This window comes from Buceros rhinoceros, unplaced genomic scaffold (genome assembly GCF_000710305.1).
Source record: "Buceros rhinoceros silvestris isolate BGI_N320 unplaced genomic scaffold, ASM71030v1 scaffold9147, whole genome shotgun sequence".
Classification (NCBI taxonomy): domain Eukaryota; kingdom Metazoa; phylum Chordata; class Aves; order Bucerotiformes; family Bucerotidae; genus Buceros; species Buceros rhinoceros.
The window spans coordinates 52,363-76,198 of NW_010423931.1; the positions used below are offsets into that span (position 1 = coordinate 52,363).

General features: G+C 46.7%; 1 protein-coding gene across 1 annotated transcript in view; it reads right to left on the minus strand.

The window, feature by feature from the left end:
• Positions 1 to 315: 315 nt before the first annotated feature.
• Positions 316 to 23,836, minus strand: part of COL6A3 (collagen, type VI, alpha 3) — a 53,491-nt gene continuing 29,970 nt past the window's right edge. The window contains exons 17-44 of the mRNA XM_010140602.1: positions 23,337 to 23,363; positions 23,176 to 23,220; positions 23,017 to 23,070; positions 22,776 to 22,838; positions 22,314 to 22,379; positions 21,585 to 21,638; positions 20,881 to 20,916; positions 20,521 to 20,583; positions 20,173 to 20,235; positions 19,394 to 19,456; positions 18,647 to 18,709; positions 18,032 to 18,082; positions 17,470 to 17,503; positions 17,302 to 17,366; positions 17,091 to 17,153; positions 16,435 to 16,467; positions 16,291 to 16,327; positions 16,173 to 16,184; positions 15,517 to 16,010; positions 14,784 to 14,883; positions 13,611 to 14,303; positions 12,268 to 12,376; positions 11,303 to 11,583; positions 9,815 to 10,075; positions 8,002 to 8,076; positions 842 to 1,012; positions 611 to 656; positions 316 to 529 (exon numbers count right to left, since the gene is read on the minus strand). Of these exons, the coding sequence (XP_010138904.1) occupies positions 616 to 656; positions 842 to 1,012; positions 8,002 to 8,076; positions 9,815 to 10,075; positions 11,303 to 11,583; positions 12,268 to 12,376; positions 13,611 to 14,303; positions 14,784 to 14,883; positions 15,517 to 16,010; positions 16,173 to 16,184; positions 16,291 to 16,327; positions 16,435 to 16,467; positions 17,091 to 17,153; positions 17,302 to 17,366; positions 17,470 to 17,503; positions 18,032 to 18,082; positions 18,647 to 18,709; positions 19,394 to 19,456; positions 20,173 to 20,235; positions 20,521 to 20,583; positions 20,881 to 20,916; positions 21,585 to 21,638; positions 22,314 to 22,379; positions 22,776 to 22,838; positions 23,017 to 23,070; positions 23,176 to 23,220; positions 23,337 to 23,363 (3,117 nt within the window). The 3' untranslated portion in view covers positions 316 to 529; positions 611 to 615. The remainder of the gene's footprint in view (positions 530 to 610; positions 657 to 841; positions 1,013 to 8,001; positions 8,077 to 9,814; positions 10,076 to 11,302; positions 11,584 to 12,267; positions 12,377 to 13,610; positions 14,304 to 14,783; positions 14,884 to 15,516; positions 16,011 to 16,172; positions 16,185 to 16,290; positions 16,328 to 16,434; positions 16,468 to 17,090; positions 17,154 to 17,301; positions 17,367 to 17,469; positions 17,504 to 18,031; positions 18,083 to 18,646; positions 18,710 to 19,393; positions 19,457 to 20,172; positions 20,236 to 20,520; positions 20,584 to 20,880; positions 20,917 to 21,584; positions 21,639 to 22,313; positions 22,380 to 22,775; positions 22,839 to 23,016; positions 23,071 to 23,175; positions 23,221 to 23,336; positions 23,364 to 23,836) is intronic.

The window sequence follows — 23,836 nt, forward strand, 5'->3', positions numbered from 1 at the left end:
CTTGGTCCCAGCAGTGCATTTGCATTTGGAAACCTTGCTAGTTCAGTTGGCCACATGTGTTACAAATGCATACAAGAGATCTAGTCTGAAATCTAATCCAGCAAAAGGAGGGAAAAAAACAAAATTAAGGAGGAGGAATGAAAAACTTGAATGAAGGAATGAAAACCTGAAGCGCTTGTTCATCAAAATTAGCTACTCTCTGACATGAAGGCTTCCCCTCCAAAGTGATGCTCAGTTATGAAAAGGATAAAAGCGAGCATGTAACAGTTGCAGTGAAATTACTACGATTTTTTTTTTTTGGTCTCATTTGTACAGTGCCAGAATTGGAAAGAAAGGGTAATTTAGAGACAATAACAATCTGCAATTAGGTAAATATTTGGTAATGTTGAAGCTATACAATATAACCCAGACACATGTAGCACTCAGTCCACAAACAGTTTAGCACCATATTGATAGGTCAGGCAGCAAAACACTTTCTTCAAGGCTTGCTTGGGAGTTAAAAGCATGAAATAGTACAGTGCAAGGTAGTCTATACCCTTAGCTTCTATAGGAGTAAGGTGGCAACGGCGGATGCTCCCGGCTGTCTCAGAGGTATGTGTTGACAGGTTGCTGGCTCTATGTTCCTATCGTCATCACCATGCTGGGGTTGATGTTACCTAAAAGGTTTGATGGAGAAAAAGAAAAATAAATGAGTTTGCAGGATATCGAGAGAGGATAAATGGAGTTCATTGCCAGGACTCGCTGTGGAGTCCAGACCACCACAAGCACACTCAACCATGCTCCCAACTGGAAGTGCCAGGGACCTGGCTGGCCTTTCTCCAGCCACACAGATGCTGCTTACCAGGGACACAAACTTTTTCACATTCTTTCTGTGTGTTAAATCTGTTCTCGTTGCCTCCGCAGCCGCCGTACCAGAACCGGGCGCAGCTCTTGGTCTCGGGGTCGTAGTACCATTTCAGCTCAAAGTCCCTGCAGGTCCCCTCATCTTTTTGCAGCCGGCAGATATCCGTGACTGCAGATGAACACAGGAGCAAGAAGAATCAGCAATAGCACTTCTGGGTGAAACACAGCCTCTCTCAATGTATTTGCACGGCAGAGAAATGCCTGTGAGCAGGCTGGCATGCAAGATCTGAACAGGCAACCACAGCACAGGCTTTGCACGTCTCCTGCGACTAAATCCCATCTCTTAGTTTGCAAAGAGAAGGCCCTTCCTTGGAGGTCACTAGCCCTGATCCTCAAGCCCTGGGCTGTGTTGCTGTCCTGCGCCCATGAAGCGATGGTGAAATGGAGGAAGAGTGCTGTGTGGCAGCAGTTGTCTGCACATGCCCTGGATTTGCAGGAAATGCGTTGGCAGGTCTCAGAGCAAGGGAAAAGCATGTGCACCATCGTTTCCCCGTTAAAAATATTGGCTTCCCTCAAAAAGAGAGATCTTCTATGTGAAGATACTCCTGGACCTGCCACACGCTGGCATTCTGGGGGTTGGACTTGGCACTGGACATTGGACTTGATAACCTTCGAATGTCACTTCCAAGCCAAAACATTCTGCGATTGCATGATTCTGCATCCCTTGCTGGGGACACAAGCAAGAAAATAATGAAGTACTTGGATGTGTTAAAATGAAATTGCCAAATAGATTTTTAAAAATAAAGTAAAAAGATCTGATCTTAGCCACTAATTTACCACCGTGTCACAAACAAGGCACCCCTTGCACATAGGGCCTCAGAATCAGCTTATGCCCCCTCGGTTCAGCTCATCCATCATGGTTTGTCCTGGTAAAGCCTTGTGTCCACAGCCCAAAGTCAGGCAGATCCCCAAAATTTCTGGTATCATGCTCATTGCTGCCCCTTATCAGGGCACAGCTTCAAGGTGCTGGTGTCCAGCCTCAGGCATGAGTAAAAATCAGCAGTCAAACACATGAAAATCAGCACCCAAACGTGGATGGGGGCAAGTGGGAGTCAGATGGGCAGAGTGTGGAGTTCCTCTTACTAGAGAGGCATTTGTGATATTTAAATATTTAGCATAAATTAATGTATTAATGTATTTAATATACTTAATATTTAATTAACAGGGAAAAAAGAAATTCAGGTCTTGGCTATCTTCTGACGATCTCATCTTAGGATCACGCCTTCTAGAAACCAGATACCAGAAATCAAGCTGCTTAAAGGACTTGTCTGAAATGGTGGTTGATGGCCCCACACCTTCTGCAGCCCCCTTGTCATCACACGGTGCCCCCAGAAATAGCTCTTTGCTGATGGCGAAGCTGCCTGAACTTGCTGTGATCCTCGGACCACTCATGTGAGCGCAGGATTTTGTGAGATCAAGAGCTCAATGCTGGTAAAAAATAAAATAAAATAAAAAAACTTATGTTCACTTATCTGTGATTCTGCCTGTCCCAAGCGATAAGAAAAAGCTATTGGCCACTAATTACGAGGGTCGTAGAGATTTCACTGGGTCTCTGTCCTGCCAGAAACAGGGTATGCCAAAACATACCCACGAATGGGTATAGGAAAGAATATTTAGATACAGGGTGGACGTATACAAAGGTGCATCTGTCAGCACGTTTCTTTGGGGCCTGATGAAAGCCAAAGTGCACTAAATCCTTCTAAAGCTTTCACAGGAAGAAGGGCACAGAAGATTATTCCTGAAATCCCGACTAGAAAGTAGGTCTGGCAGTGGACCCTAGGCAATAAGAAAGCCCGGTGGAGGGTTTACTTTACAGGAAATTGCAACTGGTGCTGGTGGTTGCCCAGAGCCCAGGACTGCTGCAGCAAGGCTGGGATGCTGCCGGGATAGACGTGCCAATGTCCAGACCAGCGTCACAGACCTTGCACCCCAGCCACAGGTTTGCTTCTCAGTAGACCCTGCCAAATGTCTAAACCCTTCCTGCCCGCTCGATTTAATGGCGTTTTTCCCTCTTTTTCTGCTCACAGGAGTCTCTCTGTGCTGCCAGTAACTGAACAGATTGCAGCCAGATGAGCGCTGTGGTCAAAGGGGTCGGGCTCAAGTGGTCCACGCTGTGGTTATGATGGAGATTGGGTGGATGGTTTGAGCAGTGGGTTTACTGTTTTGATAGGAGGAGCTGGGATTATCTCCTTTCAGAGAGAGGAGACATGTTTGAAGGGATGTTCCTGCCCCTTGTCTTGTTCTAAATGCAACTTTTTGAAACAGATTTATTTTATAATCTCTGTTTTTCCTTGGAATTTGGAATCAATATTGACCTTCCAATTCAGCTTTGCTTTAGGCTCCTATGGCCAAAATCTTCCCCATGCCTTTGGCAGGCTCTTTGCCTTTTTATAGTCAGATTTTTTTTTTTTTAGCCAAGGTCTATCTCCCTTCTTCTCTGCCTTGGAAAATGAGCAGATGTGAACACAAGAACAGCTGTACCCCAAATTCCATCACTGCAGCACACCGCCGCTGATGGGAGGTATAATGCAATTTTCCCCTGTGGCACAGGGTCCAGGCAGCCCAGCTTTTCGCCGCTTCATCCCCTTCAGAAGCGGAAGCAGTCATTAGGGTTTGCAAGACACGCAGGGAAATGCAACCACGACTTTAGAGACAGGAAAGCTGCTGAAAATTCACTTGAATTGTAACCTTCAGGTTGCCTGTCCTAATAGTCACCCCTCATGCCACTGTCCAGTTCCAGAGAACCATCAGTCACCAGCTAGTAATTCCTGTGGCTGAAGCCCTGGATGGCATTTCAGCCAAAACCAACACACCCCCACTACCAAAAAACTGCAAGCCCAAGACACAATAAATGATCAAAAAGGTTATCTGAAAGTTTCAAAGAATTGATGGAAAGCGAGAACTACAGAGCTAAAGTGTGTTTTAAGCTGTGGCTGGCTCTGGCAGGTTCAAAAGATGGAGACAGCCACTGTAAGACAGGGGTTTAATTCATCCCATGAGGAAGATGTGCCTGGGCTTCTCAGCTGCACTTGCAGTTAATTTTGTCATGGGAAAAAAGAAGAAAAATATATATTTTAAAAATATTTCAATAATGACAGGTTATCACTGCATTTAAAAGGCTTCAGAAATGGAGGTAGGTCTGGTGTGTGGTTTTGCACCGAAACAGCCTGAAGGTTTGGGAGGCGAACTAATTTCTGAGGGTTGTACCTGATATGGGCTGAACTGAGAGCCTGACCCAATGTCCAGCATTTTAAAAGCTGAGCTGCACATGAACTCCCGTAGCTCTTTTGCCACGGTGAATTCAAGCTCTGGTTTTGCAGAAAACGAAAAGGGACTAAAGTGATGAATAGAGCGGGGCGGGCAGAAAGGCGAGCGTCCATCCAGGGCCCCACGGTTGCTTTTCTTGACTATCTGCCCAGGGCAGAACGGCGCCAAGTTCATGAAATATCAATTTAGCCTGAACAACAGTTGCTGGAAACATCATCAAGGCATGTGACGATGATCAGAAGGGCCTGGTCTATGGGATGGGGTTAGCAGAAACATGCACCCTCTGGAAAAACACATTAGGGAGCTTCCCCGCTCTGTGTGGACGACACCCTGCTCTAGATGCAAGCTGCAGGTTTCTGCACAAGCCATATGCTGCTTCCTCTGGCTGAAAAACCCTCAGACTGTAACCAATGGATCTTTGTCCACGACGCCCATTTGCATCCCAGAAGCACCTTGCAACCTCCTTCTGTGAGCAGCTGCCACCCCAGGCATTTCCATGGCTGATGGTGGCCTCCTACTCACTTGCCTGCATGTTTCTGCAGGGGCACCTGCAGCTGGATTTGGGCTGCACCACTGTCAGTGACAGAAATTCCAGAGTCTGATTTAAAAAGCCTTAAATACACCTAAGAAAATCAAATGGGTGACAGGGGTCCTTAATTTGCCTTTTCAAACCCTGTCATGCCCCTATGAGGGTTAAAGCCTGTAGGTACCAGAGCTTGCATCACTCCTAGGCTTTCCTCCTGTCTCTGCAAAGGGCCCTGAAGCACCACTGGAAGGGGGAGGCTGCTGTGGTAGCAAGGCTTTGCTGCAGTCAGGCTCCCATCCCAGCCCCTTGCTGAACCAACACAGGTGACCACAAGTCTCTACTTCCTTCCCAGGTCTTGAAGAAGTTTGCAAACACAGCCTTGAGGAGAGGAGGTCATTGCAATTTTCCTGTGGGCTCCTCCCTCAACTTTGATTTTTATCTTCTGGTGCAAAAGTAAAACATCTGCACGCAAGACCCAAACCCCGTGGGGTAATTATCCATCAAGCATTTTGGTTACAGGCAGCAGAATGTTTGCAATTCTTTGCATCTCAGCAAAGGCTCTGGGACTGTGCCACACTCTGGTTCAGCACCCCCACGCTTCTCACAAAATCCAGGGCTTAATTTTTGCCATATAGCTGTGATCTGCACTCGGGTTGTGCAAACACAACATGTCCCGGTGTGACAACACACATGCAAAGTGACTTGCTCATGCAAAGCGGGTGGTAGGGCATGGTTATGTCAAGGAGTAAATGAAAACCAAGTCTATACTACTGGTGAGCTTGTCTTGGACAAGGTTGGATGCATGCTATGAAATGGTCAAGGTGAAATAATGGATTTGCTTTGGAATGTGATTATTTTTTGGAGGGTGTTACCTGACGATAATCTTTTCTCAAGGGGTGGCTGCTGCATGGCTTTTTCAGCTGCTGCTGGAGGAAAAAGTGTGTGGGTTTGGGTTTTAAAGATCCAAAAATGATTTGACAATATGATAAAACACAAAAGGATTAATCCCCACATGGTACTTACATGGTTTTAAGCATTTGCTAATGCACTCAGCTTCGGCCTCAAATCTATTGGCATTACCACCGCAGCCACCATACCAACCCTGTCTGCAGATCTTGGTTTTGGAGTCAAAGAACCACACAATCTGATAGTCCTTGCACTGCATGCCCATGTCAAAGTCCAGCAAGCAAGGGTCTGGCCAATCTGCATGTCAAAAGGTGCAAAGGTTAAGTGACTCTGAAAGGGTTAAAAGCTGAAAAAGCAGAGATTGAAAAGGCAAAAAAAAAAAAAAAAAGAAAGAAAAAAGCCAAGTACAAGATTGGTGGCATTTCCTTGTCTCTGATTTCTCTTGCAAACCTTCTCCAGCCTCCAGTTTGCCTCTTCTTGCTCTTGATTTTGTTGCTCATCCAAGTTTTGAGTCCCTGGACCAAGGTGGTGGGATCCCCTTATGCCCTGCTAGTGTGTGCAGGATCAAGCCCTCCAAATCTATTTTCAAAGCTGTTTGTCTTGGCAGTAACTTTTAATCCTTAAGAGTTTTTATTTTATCTCTAAAGGCAAACTTTAAAGAAGATGGCTTGGTGAGGATTTAAACATATGTTCATTCCCAGCCCGGAATCAGTAATTTAGGTCCAAATCCCAGAGATTTTATTAGCAAAGAGAGGCCATCTGTGCTAGCAGCTGCTTTGCCTCTATAAGGAGGGCAGAATTTGGGGCTTCCTCTGAGGTCTGTCAGATTTATGCATGGGTCTCTCCCCATGCACAGAGAACTAGAAAAGACTCAGCTAAACAACCCACCCCAAATCCCCTGCTCTGTTTAAGGTCCTTAGTCTGTTAAAAAACTTCAGATTAGCATCCTTGGGGAATGTTTCCCCCAAATTGCCACTGCCATAAATCCTCAGGCAGAGATGGTTACTGCAAGTGGGTCAACAAAAGGAGCTGAGATCACCAGCCCTGCGACGAAGCGCAGAGTGAGCACACAGCGCATCCATATTCCTCTGGACAGACCTACACAAGCCTACATGCCTTTTTTCCAAAGGGCTGGCAGGCAAGGCGTTAAACAAAGCCCTGGGGGTATGAGTCACCTGGTGGGGACAAACCAGGTGAGGGTATGTCAGTGCTAAGAGGGACCAAATGAGTGGGAAGGGTGGAATGATGGGACATGCAGCAAGGCAGAAATGAATGCGATGGTCCTGCCCAGCACAAGCCCTCGGCCCCTCCGCTGAAGCAAGCTCTGGTGGTACCACCAGCCAGGCATAATGTCCATGCTCAACCCTTTCGGTGCCAGCAGCCAGACCCCAACGGCAGCTTTGCAGCTCTCACTGGCTGAACATCTCCCCATGCTCTCAAATCACCTCAGGAAGAAAATGAGCCACAGTGAAAGGAAAATGCTTAAAGAAAAACACGAGAGTGATGATTCAGGGTTGAGTTTTGAATGCCAGATCCATGGTGCTGCCTGTGACAGGGCTGTGCTGCTTGATGAAGGCTGAGAGCCCTTCCAGACCTTCGGAGGAAGGGTTGCAGCCTGGCACTTATGGTACAACTGAGTGTAATAGCGCTGATATAATGAGCTTGATGTCAACAGTAGTGATGAGATGACTTATAAACAGCTACGGTGCTTATGGGTTATTAACACAGGTTAACGAGAGTAAGAACAGCTTGCTCATTTAGTGGTTCACTACATACACCACTGGTGGCAGAGAATCAGGTGGTGGGCCAATGGGTGGAACTGAGAGGAGGCTACCAATTAGCCAAATTTATGCAAATGTTTGACACTAGCTCCGCTGCGATCCCTGGCTGTTGGTCAAGCCCTTGTTGAGAGTGGTGTGGTAAACCAAGGAGCCAAGACCTATTCCTTGCCCCAAATGGGAAGGGAAGGAAGGAGGGAGGAGGAAGCATCAGGTGATGTTCTGCATCCATACCTGCATCTACACATGCCATGGGGCACAGCTTGTCCTTGGAGAGTGGCCAGCACTTGGATCCTGGCTCATCTCCCATCCTTGCAATGGAAATGGGACCCAGTTTGAGTCCCCCATGAAGATCACAGCAACTTCAAGGGGGTCTGGATCCAACATGGGGCAGAGACCCCAGTTCAGGGCTCAGACCCACACAGCCAAGGATGTCACCTAAGTCATGATCTGTTGGCTCTGCAAAGCAAAGGACTCACAGATCCTTTGGTCCCAGCAGGGCTCTGAGAAAGGGTGGGTTTAGAGGATGGCGAAGGGAGGATCGGTGTAAATGGCCAGGCTTTTGGTGGGGGTCCTGGCAGAGGACCCCATCCCAGCACTCCCACCATCACCCATACTCACCACTCTCGGGCCCTTCCAGCGGCTCGGCGTTGAGCATCATGTTGGCCAGGGATACCTTGGTCTGTGCCGGGGTCTCTGGGGGAAGAAGCAGCGGGGTCAGCCAAGGGGAAGGGGATCCGCAGCAGCGCCCTCAGTGCGGTCATAAACAACCTCACTGGCCCCAGCTCCAGCATGGGGACACACAAGTCACGGGAGTCAGGTCTGGATCTGTTTACCCTAACACATACATTTCAGAAATGTTTATTGGTGGCAGCTGACGGGATGAGTAATCCACAACCGCCCAGCCATGCTGGGATGGGTTCGCCTTGCTCTCCCCAGCTGGCAGCTCTGCTGCATGGTTGGGCTCATCCATGGAGGATGACTGTGGAGTAGCATCTTCAGGGCCCCACACGAGTGCTTTGGATGGTCCCTACTCACACCACAGCATGCAGCTGGGCAGGGGCTCTGAAGGAGCTGAACGTGGCCTCTCTGTAGCCAGTTTAGCTTTGCTGTGCTGGTCTTAGAGATGGCAGAAAACAAATGGCATCCTCCAGAGGAAAAAATAGTCTGTGATGGATCTTCTCTTGTTCTTCTGCAGCCCTCGAGGACTGTCCATGCATTGCACACCTCTCCTTGACCCCACACCTCCCATCACAGCCTCACGTCCCTCTAGGAACTACCTTGTTGAGGATTGTCACTGGGGGAAGAAATCCCTTGTGATGGAAAGGAGAAAAGAGTTCACACTGCATCATGCATGACTGCACCCTATTGCACAAAGCCCGTTCCTAGGGTAGCCCGTGGCTCTTTTCCATGGTGCTGTAGGGCTGGAGGGGGCTGCAGCCACAGGAAGGACTGGATTTGCCTTTCTCTGGTGCAGAGTAGGGGTGTGGGTAAGGGCAACAGTCCTACCCAGCGTCCAGGTCACAGTTTGTGGGCAAATGAGGTGTCACCACTGCGTATCCAATTTGTTCCCATTCAAGATTTACTCTGTGGGAAATGCAGCTTCCCTGGGCATTGAGAGCTTCAACTCAGCTCAAGCAAATACTACTTCTACGCGTTGATGTCTTTTCTCAACATTTTTGTGGGCACGTTTATTGCTCATGAAGGTAAGAGACTTCAGACATGATCCAAACCCACTGAAGCCAATGGAAAGGCTCTCCATGGGCACTGAAATTGGCTCTGAAGTGCCAGAAGCAGCCAGATGCAGCACTGGCAGGACCAGCACGAACTTCTCCACGCCACCAAGCCAAGTCACCTCTATGCCACAGTATATTTTTAAAAATTGGCTGTATCTTACCTATTTTAGCCATGCCAAAGGCAGCTTTGATCCCCAAAGCTCTAAACCCTCTGTTTAATCTTTTTGCAGGTTTGTTTTGGTTTGTTTTTTTTTTTAATAGTATGTGATATGAAGCAGATTGGTGGCTATGGAAATGGTGATGGGGGAAGAAGCTTTTCTTGATTATTTTGCAGTCAGGCTGCACTGAATTTACTCTGCATTAACCCAGTTTAACTCTTACCATTAATCATAGCAATGCTGGCTGGACCCCACCAGGCCCCACAGTGTAAAGCCTCCTGTATGCACAGTAAGACAAACCCCCCTCTGGGACTGGCTTTAATTTCCTCCCGCAGTCTGTGTCAATTTAATGCCGGCAAAGGGTCAATGTGCATTTGCCAAAGAAACACATCTGCAGCACTTCATAACCAGGTCCTGCTGCTGGTTTGGAGGATGCCAGACATGCAGTGACACAACAGAGCACTGCCAGGGCCAAGATAGTTGGGTTTTTTCATTTTTTGTGTCCATTGTGTTTGGATGCTTTCCTCCAGAGGTACTTACTTGTGCTGAATGTCCCTGTATAGATCACTTTGGGTTGGGATTTCTGGTAGCCAGTAATGAAGACAAGGTATTTCTGCCCACTTCTGAGTCCTCGGATGACGTGCTCAGTGCCCGTCAGGTTTTGCTTCTGCACAAGAGAGTGGTCATGTGCTAAAGTGACGGTGATATCAAAGGTGTAGGCATTGTGTGGCTCGGGGCTGGCCCAGCGCAGCCTGGCGCTGTTCTCGGTGACATCTGTGATCTGGATGTCGTGGGTCTTTGCTGCAATGCAAAACCAGAAGAAACACTGATCAAGGACTCGAAGAGGAAAGCTCTTGAAGGGAAAAGCGTCTCAGTGCTGCGGGATCTCCTCCCCAGTCCACAGCAAATCAATTTGTCTGCAGCCAGTTGTGACATGTGCAAACCAGGCTGTGACTTTGCTACCTCAGATGCCCAAGCCGGCACACTGCAGGGAGACTTTTTTCATAGCCTAGATGATTAGTCAAAGGGTTTATTTATTTTTTTAATAATCTGCTGCAATGTAGCAAATTAAAGCAATTTTCTACCAGATTTACACAGCCTGAAATGTGATTCCCAACACAACTTTCCCAACCACGGTAGACGCATCCAGTCAGATCCTTCTCTAGGGAGCAATGGATTCACCAAACTACTGAAGATCTTAAAGCAAAGACTGCTTAAGATCAAAGATAATCTTAGACAGGACAAAGAAGCTGTTAGGGAAAGGTTTTCCTGCCACGGCAGATGAGATCTTTATAAATGGTGCTTGGAAGAACACAGTGGAGAAAGAAACACCCAGAAATGTCTGTTTCCTGCAAGCTGATGAAAGCATTAGCCTTGCAAAAGCTGTCTGCTTTTAGTTATTACTTTTTATTTATTACTTACATGGGAGCGTGATTTCATTGGTTAAGGGCCCCTGTGCTTTGGCACACGTCAGTTGTTCATCTTGTGCAGAGCTGCCTGCACCTCCTTGCCAAAACACGTCGGAAAGCTCCTTTACGTGAACTGGGCTCACACGAAAGCGCTTCAGCATTCCCCAACGGGTGTCCCCACTGATTCAGCCAGGAACTAACAGAAATGACTGTTTATATTAGCTGATGGTGAATTCAAACAATGCCATTGTGGGAATCACCATAAATAGCAAAACTTAGCCAAGGGGTCATGCTACGAGGAAAACATAGAAAGCAAATGGTCCACACGAGAAAGAGAAGTGCTCTGTCGCTGTGCTACTGAGCTGGGCAGCAGATGAGGGATTGTCCTGTGTTTAGGCATCCTGCTTCTGTTTTGCTTAGAGACAGCCTGTCACCCACACGGTTTTGCGTAAGATTCTCAACACAAGTTAACAAAGCCTTAACCCCCCAGAGCAAATTTCCACCTTTGCACCTAAATTTGGCCTCTTAGTGACATTTCTCATGGGAATAATTCTCTCAGGGAGGAATAAAAGCCACGACCCACTGAGGCGCTACTCACGTGAGAGAACCTTTCACATACCTCCTTGTCTTCTCCTGCCACCTCCTGTGGTGGCCGCGTTGCTCGCAGTGCTGCGGCCAGTGGCTTTGGTGTGGGCAGCAGTGCTTGGCGCGCTCTGCGCAGTGTCATTCACCTGAACCACGGTGCTGGCTGTGGTCTGATCGGTGGTTCTCGTCTGTGCTGTGGTGCTGGCAGTGGTGGTTCTGGTATGGGTGTTGGTGCTTGCAACAGGCTTGATACTTGCACTGATCGTGGTGCTAGCACTGAGGGTCTGGCTTATGGTCATGTTGGGTGCCACATACCTGTCAAAGCAAAAGCAGCAGGTATAGCTTTTTTTCCCCCTCTGTATAAGCAGAAATTTCTAAGTGGAGAGGAGTTAACACAGAAACCACTGGCAAGAACCCGCCTGACTTCAATAGACTTTGTCAGCTTTAGATACGCCCACGGCCAAGCAGTGAAAAGTGCCACAGAGCACTGCCTTTCACTGGGGCACAAGCTGTCTATACACCAACGTTACACACAGAAGAGTGAATTCAGAAGACAGAGCTGTATCGTGCCTGATTTTAAGGGGCTCAACCTTCTAAAGCCAGGACAGCTTTATGCCAGCGATGAGTGAGGCTTGGTGACATAAGCTTTCACTTCTGTGAAACAGTTTGTTGAGTGGAAAACCCCAAATCATATAGTAATTTCCAGAATTCCCAACCTGGATGATGACAGTAGCATATACCTCCTTCATATACTTTATACATATATAAATATGAAATTCAACCCAAATTAAAAATTATAGGGGTACTTGTCTACCCTTTTCTAGTAGATATATCTGTTACTCGTTAACACGGCGTTCCAGGAAAATGCTGATAATCCTGATTGTTAACATCAAAGTTGTTTTTTCTTTCTTTTTCCAAACAGAGACTGGGAAATGAAGGCTTCTCCCACAGACAGGCTGCTCACAAAGCTCATTCTCTCACAGGCAAACCACTACTTACACTGCTTTGTGCCTGGTGTGCCCAGGGCTCTGGCTCTTGGCTTGCTGATCACTCTGCAACTCCTCACACTGTTTCCTTATCTCTGGAGACAGGTAGAAAGCAAAGTTGCCTAGAGACAGAGAGAGCCTGGCATGAAGCACCGGTGTTGAAGATGGTGGTTAACTACCAACAACACATTACATACATTTCTTCTTGATTTAAACAAACAAACAAACAAACCACCCCAAACCTCTTCTCTTCTTCCTTGCTCTGCTAAAAGCTGTGGATTATCTCTTGACATTTGATGTGGTTACTGCAGCATCGTGAGCTGGAGACTTGTTATTCCAATTTATAAACATGAGAGCAGTAACTACAAGATACCAGAGGGTTGGATGTTTGTCTGTCACATGTAAACAGCTTGTTTATAACAAGGCACTTCCAACCATACGGTTAGTATTTTTTCAAGAGTTAGACTTTTCAGTAAATGGAAAAAGCAAACTGAGAAAATCTAAATATTTATTTCCAGAGAAAGATGTGCTCGTGTTTGCTTCCTGTTTAGTGCAAGACATTCCCAAGTCAGTGGTTTATTAGCCCAATAGGCTGATTTGCAGGACTTTTTTGATAAAACTAGTTTTCCTAGAATAGGCTCATTTCTTGTCCTTGCTGGCCAGATCTCTCCGGCAGCTGGATCTAGCCGGAGATCCTGCCCGGGTTCTCCAGCTAAGCTGAGGTGCAAATGTTCAAGGCACAATCTGCACATCCCAAACACAGCAGCATTATTTATCCTTGAGCAAAGAATCCTGTTCATCTGCTCCTTAAATCTACATGCAGCTACTCCAGATCTCCAGCCTGAGCTGTCTAAATACCTGGTAGACGTGATGTTTATGCTGAAGCTGGGAAGAAGGATTTGCTGGGAGTTCAGGGAGCTTGTGGGGAGTGCTAGCAGGCTGCTGGGCTGCAGAGGGCCAAGAGACCCAGCAGGACCAGACCCTATGAGACATGTTGTAAATATGACAGGCAAACCAAGCAGGATTAGGTCAGATCCCAGAGATGAGCCCATGGAGACCAAGTCAAACCAGACAGAAGTGCAAGCTCTAGTTGTCAGACCAACAGACTGCAAGGAAAGGGCTGGGGAGGCCAGAGCGAACAAAACCCAGACAACTAGGTGGACCTATGAGCAGCAACAAACAGACCAAACGGCACAAAATATATAAAACCAGACTAACTTCAGTGGGCCTCACTACCTAAGGAGGTGGTCAGGCTACCCAGCCAACAGGCAGGTAGACCAGACCTGGCAGATTAACCCCTCTGAGGTCAAAAATTGCCCCTTCCATAGCACTTTGGCTGCAAGATGTTATACTTACTTCTGATGAAAGATGGCAGCAGTGTCCCAAAGCGTAGCAAGGGCTCCTCATGAAGCTCTCCTGGTTTATCGATCAATTTGAAGAACACATCATTTGGCTCACTAGCTAGGCTATAAATAGTCTTGGTATTCACCTTCCTGCCAATGCCCAAGATGACAAAGAAGTACCCTTTGCATTTTGCTTTGATAACAACCTTCTGCAGGTGCTCAAGTTCTTGTTTATTCACTTTTCCGGTCATCATCAGAACTATGACTTTCAGATCCCGAGGGTTTGGTGCACTTTCGAAAATATGAGCTATTGTGTATTCAATTGCACTTCCTATAGCGCTCGTGCCCTGGAGCTGGGTCATTTGGTTGTAAAGGTAGTTAATGATCTTTTCTTTGGAGCCATAATCAGTTAGTGAAAACTCAGTTTTTACTGGTGGGAAGCTTGAGTTGGTTTCGTATTCGTAAGGAGCTTGCTGGAGAACTGCCACTCTTGCATGGTGCTGAGATGCTTTTGGCTCAGAGCTGATTTCCAGGTTATTTACGAGGTGGGAAATGTACTTCTTCATCTCGTTGAACTGCAGAGGAGTGGTGGACTCTGAGCTATCCATGATGAAGGCTATGTCAGTGTCTACATCTGTTGGGGCTGCCCTTTTGTCTCTGAATACAGGCCTCGGACTACCACAGATGGGATCAGGGTCACACACATCTGGGGAAGAAATACAGTAGGTTTTACCTGGAGGAACTGAAGATGACCCTCCCTCATCTTTGTAAAAAATCTCTTGTGTCATATGAAATACTATCAAGACACAGACATTCACTACTCTGTTACATGATACTAAAATCATTTAATCCCCAAATGCATTTCATCATGCATTTAGTATTTTTACAGGCTCCTTTGACCTGAAGCGCTCTGTCATAGATGACAAAAGGCAATATTTTAGAGCATTTGGGCTGTAAAAGTGGAAACCAGCCAAAAAGGGAGCTTCTTTTCATAAAGTGGAGAACACCCAGCTGAGCCTCATTCACAACACCAACATTTTCTGCTCAGCCTAAGAGTATGAATCCCTGGTCTTCAGCAGTAAAAGGGCTGTCTCCCAGCTGGGCTTCCCTTTTGCACCACTGACAACCCACTGCTGCACAACCAGAAGGGTCTGGCAATGTCTAGAGGAGAAATTGGATGCTTTACCCAAACAAATGTGACAAGTCAAGAGCCTCCGGATAGCATCATTCAGCTGACTGCCGCTGGCTGGAAGAACAATTGCATGTCCAACTGCTGTGTTGTTGATCTGGTTAGATGGAAACAGAAAAACATGGTGTTAGCAATGCTGCTTTCTGTTATTTTCAGCTTGAAGTAGGAGAGGACAATCCATAACTCTAAAAGTTTCTCTAGTCAACAGGCGGCTTTTGATGGACAACATTTGGAGAATCTAATGCCCCCAATGTCAGTTAGCAAGACTAGTTTAGAGACATAAACTCCAAGAGAAGATCAAGCACTTGAACCAGTGCTCAGCGTGCTCTTCTGGGGCTTTTATTGTTGCTTTAAATATCTGTACGCCCACTCTCACCCTGCCAAAGCTACTGCACTTCCCCCTTTTTACCCTTCGCCTTTCTGTCAGACCTCTCTTTCTATGGGGACTGTCTTGTCTTCCATTTCATACCACATGTGGCTCCCTGGAGCCACAGTCTAGGAAACAAACGACTCATCGTAACCTCAGAAGCATTTCACAGTATGCCCCATCTTTCGGATTTCTCTCCTAATATACATGCTGGATGAGTTTGGCCAGCAATGCTTTCTCAGCGCCAAGCACTTGAAAGGCCTGTGGAAGCCAACCGCTGCCTGTAGAAGCAAATGCTATCGATCTCCCCAGCAAACCAGGGGTCATGGGCAGAAAATGAAAGAAATGATGAGTGATCCCAACCTCCAGAGCTCTGCTGAGAACCGGGTCCTGCCTGCTGGTGAGGAACACAGGCATGACCCCGGCATCGTAGAGTTTCAGCACGGCATCGTTGAGCTGTGGGGAGGCTCTTGTGTCCCCATTGCTGAAAAAGACAGCCACCTTCCTCATAAGAAAGCCGCTTCGGGCACGCTTGAAGGTATTCCTGGCCACAAAAGACATGGCGGTCTCCAGACTGCGTGGCTTGGTGGTCAGGGTTGCCTGGAAGTTTTGTATCTGCTGGAGGAGGCTTGATTTCTTCCTGGAGTCAGCAAAACGGATCTCTGTGGTGACCTCATTGTTGTAGGTGACTAGAGCCACCCGGGCACCCCGAGGACAGTTGCTCTCAGCGATGGTTAAGTTGTTGACCACCTGGAGCACGGTTTGCTTCATCCTGTTGAAAACATCCCTCACAACGCCCGAGGAGGTGTCAATAGCAAAGGCCAGCTCAGTTGGGAAGACAGGGCACTCCTTGGGACCTGCCAGAAAAGTGCATTGGGAACAAATCGTGCCCCAAACAGTTGTCAGGGAGCAAGGATCTCATCCTCAGCAGGGGTAAATCATTCATAATACTTATGTGGGGAGAGCAGCAACTCTGGCATGCACTCACACTGCGGTTTGAAGAACAGAGGGTGACTTACCGTAACAGCAAGCTGTGGAAAAGATGGGGAAAAACAGTGGTTTGGTCAGTGCTGTTCTGTAACGTGATGGGCACATAAGGGTAGAGGCAGGGAATTAGCAAAGCACTGAGGTACTCACGGCATTTGTCTTTGATGTTCCTCACAAGTGCACATTGCTTTAGAAAATAAAATGAAAGAGAGGAAGAAAGGGGGGAAAAGAGATATGTGACACAACCAACAAAAAAAGTATTTCAAACCAAGAAAGAAACAATGCCACACTTACATCTCTGGATTCTCCTTTATCACCTTTAAGTCCCTGTTTAAAAAAATAAAGAAAAATTGAGTGCAATGTATATTTTCAGGATGCCCCATGAACCCAGCTGGAACAACTATTTAACCACAAGTCATGCAGAAGCTAAGGGCAAACCTGCACAGTTGTGTTTCCAATAAGACCCCATGTGAGGAGTAAACCTAGCTGAGGCCAAGCCCAAAACCGACATTTACAATGCTGTAGGTACATGTGCAAAGCAAGCCAAGTCATCTCAGCCTTTCTAGGGTCAGATTTGGTCTTGGGCCATATCCTGTGCAGGACGATAAATAACAAAGAGCTGAGAACTTCCTAGAAGGAGCTTTAAGTGGCATATTGCCATGGGGAAATCCCAGTGCCTGATAAGAGCCCGTCTCTTGACTTTTTCCTTCTGCTGTGCATTGCATTTTGAGGATGGGTGAATATTTATCATTGATAAACAGCTAGTTAAGAATTTATAGAGAAATACCCAAGACAAATAAAGAGGTATTTGCCCAACTTGAAATAGAGGAGATGGACATATTTTTCAATTCCTGGCACCAATAGGGACCACCGTGTTTCTGAGAGAAGCCATCAGGAGTCTCTCCAGGGGGGAAGCCAGAAGCTCTATCAGAAGTGCAATGAACACTTACAGATGGTCCAGGATATCCAACCTCTCCTTTCTGACCAGATGTCCCAGGATCTCCTGCATTTCCCTAGAGAGAAAGAGAGAGAAGTTAAGTCCTCTCCATGAACATCTGCAGGAGGTCTCCCAGGAGTATGGATCAGCATTAGGGGAAAAGATGTGTACATCTTCCATGCTGTTCATGCAGAAGGGAAAACTTGTGTCATGATCCAACTCACTCTGCGGCCTCTGTTTCCTTTAGGGCCAGGGCCTCCAGCACTACCACGGTCACCAGGTCCACCCTGGGGAAAAACACAAACAGTAGCTCTAAATTTGCACAGAACCATAGGTAACAGGCTACATCGCTTGGAAAAATGAATACATAGCTCATGGATTGCACCATCCCTTGGGCCCTGAGTAGCCTATGAAGCCACGTTCTCCCTGAAACAACATAAAGGTTTATTTGAATATGTTTGGAAAATGATTCTGCAGGCAGATCTGTAATGCTGAGGGAATTAAATGATGGAGGGAAAAGAGAGAGAAATTGTAAATTTACTTTGCAGTTTTGTTCCTCATATGATTAATAAAAAGCAAATAGTTGCTCTTCTGAAGTTCTGGTTGCTCCTCTAAGGACAATTCCAACTGTAGAGGAACTGTCAGAGGTGCTAGCACATTGTTTTCAAAGTCCGACCAGCTTTCATGGGGCTCTCTAGCTAAAAGGTACAAAACAATTCATCATGCTTCCTCCTTGGAGAAGCTGATGTACATAGACAAAACCAAGACAATGGCAGAGGAGAAAGGTTTGAAGAGTCTTGCCTTATTTTCTCACCAGGCTACACATAGGGCTGATTTTTGTTCCTGTATGTATCTGACTTCACCTAGGCTCTGCCCTTGCCCATCTGGAGATCTTGTCTACTTCTTTGTCCTTGGTAGCTCATGTTGGTAGGGGCATGCTGACCATACACCTACCTTTCTGCCTTTAGGACCTGGGATACCAATTCCATCTTGTCCATCATCACCCTAAGTTGGAAAGCCAAAGTCATTAGTATGCAGTCATGTGTGAACGGCCTAAACCTCACAGTTCCAGCATCAACAGAAAGAACCCACTGATGTTACAGGCTTTTGAGAAGCCCTTCTACAGAAGAAATAATTGCAAGAAAAGAAAGGACAAAAGGTGGTGCCAAAACTACAAATCTGAATTAAAACCTGCTTGTGTACACTTATAATGCGTACACTTAGTGTATCTGTACCTTGTCAGCAGTGGGGAGCAGGCTAGGAGGTCGGTCAATGCCAGGGTTGTACTTATAGGTCTGTCTGACCAAAGTTTGTCCTTACTTGCTTTGCACAAAAGTTTTTCCTCACTTGGCTCCTCATTATACAGAGGAATGAGAATCAGGCCCCAGGAAAGCACTTAGTCCATACATCCTTTTTATAGACAGAAATCTGATTTTTCTCTCATATTGTACTATGGAGGATGTAAAGTCCATAGGGGAGGTAAACTGCTGCAAAGGGCTGTGGCCCATTTGCCACAGGAGAGGGCTCAGCCCAGCACCCTTAAAGGTGTGAGTGCATGGCCACACTTACCATCTCTCCTCGTGGGCCCCGTAGTCCATTTGTCCCTTTGGGTCCAGGGTTTCCAGGCTCACCCTGAAAACAGGAGCATCTGTTAAAGCATGTGCTGAATATCCAAGCAACTCTGAGCCTTTCCCACCTCATCAGCTCTGGTTTCTTTACCTAGACCAGCCTGCAGTTGTCCTTGCAGCAGAAAGTCACGACTGGACCTGCATGGCCAGCAATGCTAGAAAGTGCTTGCTCTTTAGCGGGATCTTTAGTGATTTCAGGAAAGCTGAGCAATGGGACATGGGAGACCAGCCAGCTCCCGCCACAGGATGGTGTTTGCTTTTTATAAACACTGCAAAAATAAAAGCTTCCAAGATCTGAGGATTTTGCCAGTGCAAAAGGACTGTGGAGCATCCATGGAAATGAGCCAGTGTGTGTGAATCTGGAGAGATCAAACCATACGGTGTGTCTGGAGAGATCTAGAACAACCACCTTCCCATGTGGGCATTGGCCGAGAATACGTCCTGGAAAATCACTTGGGAATTTCAGTTACTCAATTACTTTTGCCTCTCTATTTGATGAAACAGGAGCCTAATGAAACAACTGGAGCACGGACCTTGCTCTACTCCATGCTGTGCAAGCCAGTGAAAACGAGCTAATTTCACTCCAAGAGGTTCGTCTCAAGCAGGTTTTATTTTTTTCAGTTCACTGTTATCCAGAAGATTTTGATTGTTTTTTAGTTGCTGATGTCCAACGTTTGTGAAGACATACCTTTTGTCCTGGAGGGCCAATCCTGCCCCGCTCTCCTGTGGTTCCTGGTAGCCCACCAGAACCCTGAAATAGAAATAGGGAGAGGAATGTTGGCAACATGTCAAGAAAACGGGTTGCCAGAAGCAAGGCGATCGGGTGACCATAGGAATCACGTGCTAATTATTAGGGCTGGTGCCTCTCAAAGGACCTTAGAAAATTCAGATGTCTAATTCATGGTTGGGAAGAGATGAAGGACCAGGTCAGTTCAGTGTGAAGGTCAGCAGCAACTTACATTGTCTCTAGAGAACCACCCCCCCGCCAGGAAAGGTGTATCCAGAAGAGGCAAAGTCCTGCTCAGGATGAGGAAATGCAAGATGTATCTGGCTTTATGGGCATGAGTCTTCCCGGGGTATACAGCAGGAAGGAGGAATAAATGCACAGGGAGGGCCCAGCAAGCATGTGAGGTGGTCATGCCCTGATTTCAGAGGTTGAAGCGTCATGGAGCATGCCCTGCCAGTCACTCAGGGATGTTCTTTAGTTAAGAACACAAACCATAAAGGCCCAAATGCTAAAATCCAAAGCCCTTTGAGATTGCTTTTAACTCTTCCTCTTCTGTAACTCTTGACCAAGAAATCTTTAGGATGAGAAACGGAAGAGTGTGTTATATGAGAGTGAAACAGAGCTGGAGCCCTAGAGGAGGGGGGAATGGAAAGGCATGTTGGTTGCGTGTTACTAGCTCAGTGAAATGTTCTTGTTGAACATAGTTGAGCCAATGGCTGAGGAGCAGCAGAAGGGTTTACCCTGGGTCCCGGAATGCCCTGCTCTCCTCTTAGTCCTGGCGTGCCAATCTCACCGCGTGGACCCTGTGTGGGGAGAAAAGAGAGTCTGTGTCAACACACATGGGCAAAACCACACCAGTGCTACCCATGATGGCAAGGGAAAGCAAATGTTATAGCGCCCAAGAGATGGTTTTCAAACACTTCACACCCGGGGTGACATGACTGCAATAGAAGGTTGATGTCCTGGGCCACGCCAGCCAGGCCACAGCACACCCAAATACACCCATACCCAACAGTCCTTGCTGCTGAGATGAAATAGCACAACAGCATCACGAAGTAAGACATTTTCTTTGCTGTCAGCTCACTGACCTCTGGCCCTCTCATGCCTTGTTCTCCAGCTGGCCCTGGTTGACCGAGCGCGCCTTTGGTACCCTTGAAGTGCAAAACAGGACAACGCAGATTAGCATGGCGGGGGATGGTCAGCATCATGGGGGGGATGGTCAACATCATGGGGAGGGAAAGGAGATCTCAGGGAATTTACAGCTTCCTAAAGAGTGAGGAAACACAGTTGTTGGGGAGTTTTTTTGCAGAATATGGTTTTAGCAGGGAATGAGCACAGAACTGGCAGGGTTATTTGCCTCCTGCAATCAAGGGGCATCAATCTTCTTTCTGCTATGGCCCCATTACATTGCTCCAGCAGCCCCAGGTGTCATCACTGTCACCACTTACCTTAACTCCTATCAGTCCCCGTCGTCCTGTCATACCCTGTGAATAAAAAAACAAGAAGACTTGTTATGCAAGTGGGTAAACACACGCTTCTCTATTGCTTTCAGAACCTTGTTTCGCCGCTTCTCTTAGTCCAAAATTATATTTGAATAGTTTAAACTAGTGGGAGGAGAGAGAAGGGGAAATCCACATGGCCAGCTCTCTTAAAGCAAACTTTGGCATGTTTTCTCCTTCCTCGCACCCCCCAACCTTCTACCACGTAGGTGAGTTGCACATGCAGGAGTGTGCCACAATCCCTGACCCAAGTGCCAGAGGGACAGGTGGCAGCGGAGCAGCAGGGAGCACATCCTCAGACATCTCACCTCCACCAGCCGCTTTTTGCTTTTTAAAAGACAGCAGCCAAATGCTGATGCACATGCCAGAGTAAACCACGTGTAGCTCCACTGATCTGAGTACTGAGTTACTTGCATGGGAATAAATTTAGGATTAGACCTTTCAAGTCTATACAACAAGCCAACAAACTACCAGGCCTTTTCCTTTTGACTATTTTTCTTCTTTTTTTTTTTTTTTTTTTGTTTTTCTTTTTGTTTGTGTTTTGTAGATTGAACTCCTGACACTTGTGAAACAAAATACATGGGAACGCAGGAGGGGAAAAGTTATTATCAATCTAAGTCTGGCCCCCGCTAACTGCGGGTCTGGCTGCTCACCTTCCTCCCGACTCCACCTCCTTGGCCCTCTAGCCCCTCTGGTCCTGGCTCTCCCTAAGGGAAAAGAAAAAACTCAAGTGAGAGATGAGCAGGCACCGGGAAAATCAGTTCGGTTCTCAAGAAATGAGTTCTTTTGCACTCTCACAGAAGTTACTCAATCTTCTGCATTGGTGGAAATCCTTCTAATAACTCACAGAGACTTCCCATCAAGTTTCTGATCTAGCACAAAGGGGCATTTCCATCCCTTGGGAAATGCCTTCTGACTTATTAAGACACATTTTATTCTGAGCTGATATGAAAACAAATGGGTTTTGAAATTTTCCAAGGAGCATGGGGGGGTTTTTTTTAAAGGTTTCTGGTGAATCAGGGCGTTTAGATTTGGTATCACTAAACAGATCTCTGCTTTTGGATATGATCCACAAGAACATATGAAGTTAATTGGCAAGTAAAAAGTTGTTTTCAGTGACAATACCCCAAAAGGCGTTGCAAAATAGTAATAATTTCTAAAAAGCACTTTTTTTTACACAAAACATCTTCTAAACTGACCTCTTACCCGAGAAAGTTTTGGTTGCAAACCAACAACATTTTCTAGTGGGAAAATTCCATCTGACAAGGCACAATAAATTTAAGAAACTTGCATCTTTCTGGCAGCATCCTTTTTTCTTACTTTCTCTGTCGCATCCTATTGTACAACCCCCAAACCAACAAAAGACAACAAAGAAACTTTACCATTGGTCCAATTTCACCCTTTTGGCCCCTGGATCCCCGTTGAGTATTATCAGCTCCTGAATCTCCCTGAAAGCGATAGAGCAATGAGAAGCATCTGTGTAAGTGGGACATGGAAGTCAGACATCACAGACTGCGCTGCTGCAAAAAAGACTGCTTTCTTTTTTGACGGAACTAGATGAAGTATTATCGGTGTTTTCAGACAGACGCAGCTTTTCAACTGGGAAATAACAATATTGAAGAAGATGAGGAAGGAATTTAAATATAACGAAACAGCGTTTGGTATCAAGAGGCATGTGTTACCCACATGTCATCTCCAAGTCCTTGCTCTGTCACTGGACCTGTCACTGTCAAGCGTAATTTAATATCAATAATTTAATAAGCCTGAGTGCATGCTTGCTGATGACACCCGGGACTGGTGGAAAGTGGGTGTGAAAATCAAGAAGATGCCTTAGCAATATTTACCGGGTCCCCACGGAGCCCTCGGTCACCTCGTTCTCCTCGTTCGCCCTTAACTCCCTTATCACCCTGTGGGAAGAGACAGAGAGTGAGAGCAGCCCGTGACTGCCAAAAGCATCTCTGCTGCCACGTATCTCTGGCTGGGTCCTCAGCCCCGAGGGGAGCATGGTGGCTTTCCACCTTCCCCTGGCTCAAATCCACCTTTTAACCACCATTTAGCCCCATTATAAATGTGGTAAAAGCCTACCCTCCTGCCAGCATATCCCTTCTCTCCAGAGGAGCCAGGCAACCCCTTGTCTCCCTAAAAAATCAAAATATTTTAGAAATTTTGCCACTTTCAAGGTGCTTCTTAGATGCTTCACTGAAGCATCCCATTCTAAAGAGAAAAGCAATTAAAATGACTGACCTCCTCTCCATCAATGCCATCCAGACCCATTTCTCCCAGTTCACCCTGCAGAAGAGAGGTGAGGGACAAATGCTCAGAAAGGAAAGCGGGACGAGGTGGAAGATAAGGAAGTGTCCATATGCTCATGCTCACCACCGTGGCATGATGAAATAGCTCCATACCTTCTCTCCTGGGAATCCCCGAGAACCCTAAAGAGATCAGAAAAGGGAGTTACTCTGCTTTTGCCCAGTTTGCCAGGGAAAGTGGCAGGGAATGGGAGCTGTGCTGGTGGCAGACCCAGAGCCAGGACAGGGGCATGAGAGCCAGAGCTTGCTGTGTGAGGGTTCAACAATCCTTCATTTCTCTTATATCAATCTCCTCCAGCTGCCTCCTCAACACTCATGCTAAGATAAAGTATGTTCATCTCAGGGTTTAGCCAGCTGATCGAATAAAGCAGCTTACACCTTAGCCACAAGTCCTTCTCCATTGACTTTTCTCTCTGCACCCATTTTTATATGAATCCAGACGCAGTCTTGGTGCATTTGGCCAAGGCTGGACAACTTTTGAAGGAGACTCAGAATCTCAGCTGCAATTAATGGGTTTGGTTCATACCCTCATCTGCTCCCTGCCAGAGGACCCTGTGGTCAGAGCAAATGGCAGGAAACATGCCCTTAATATTGCT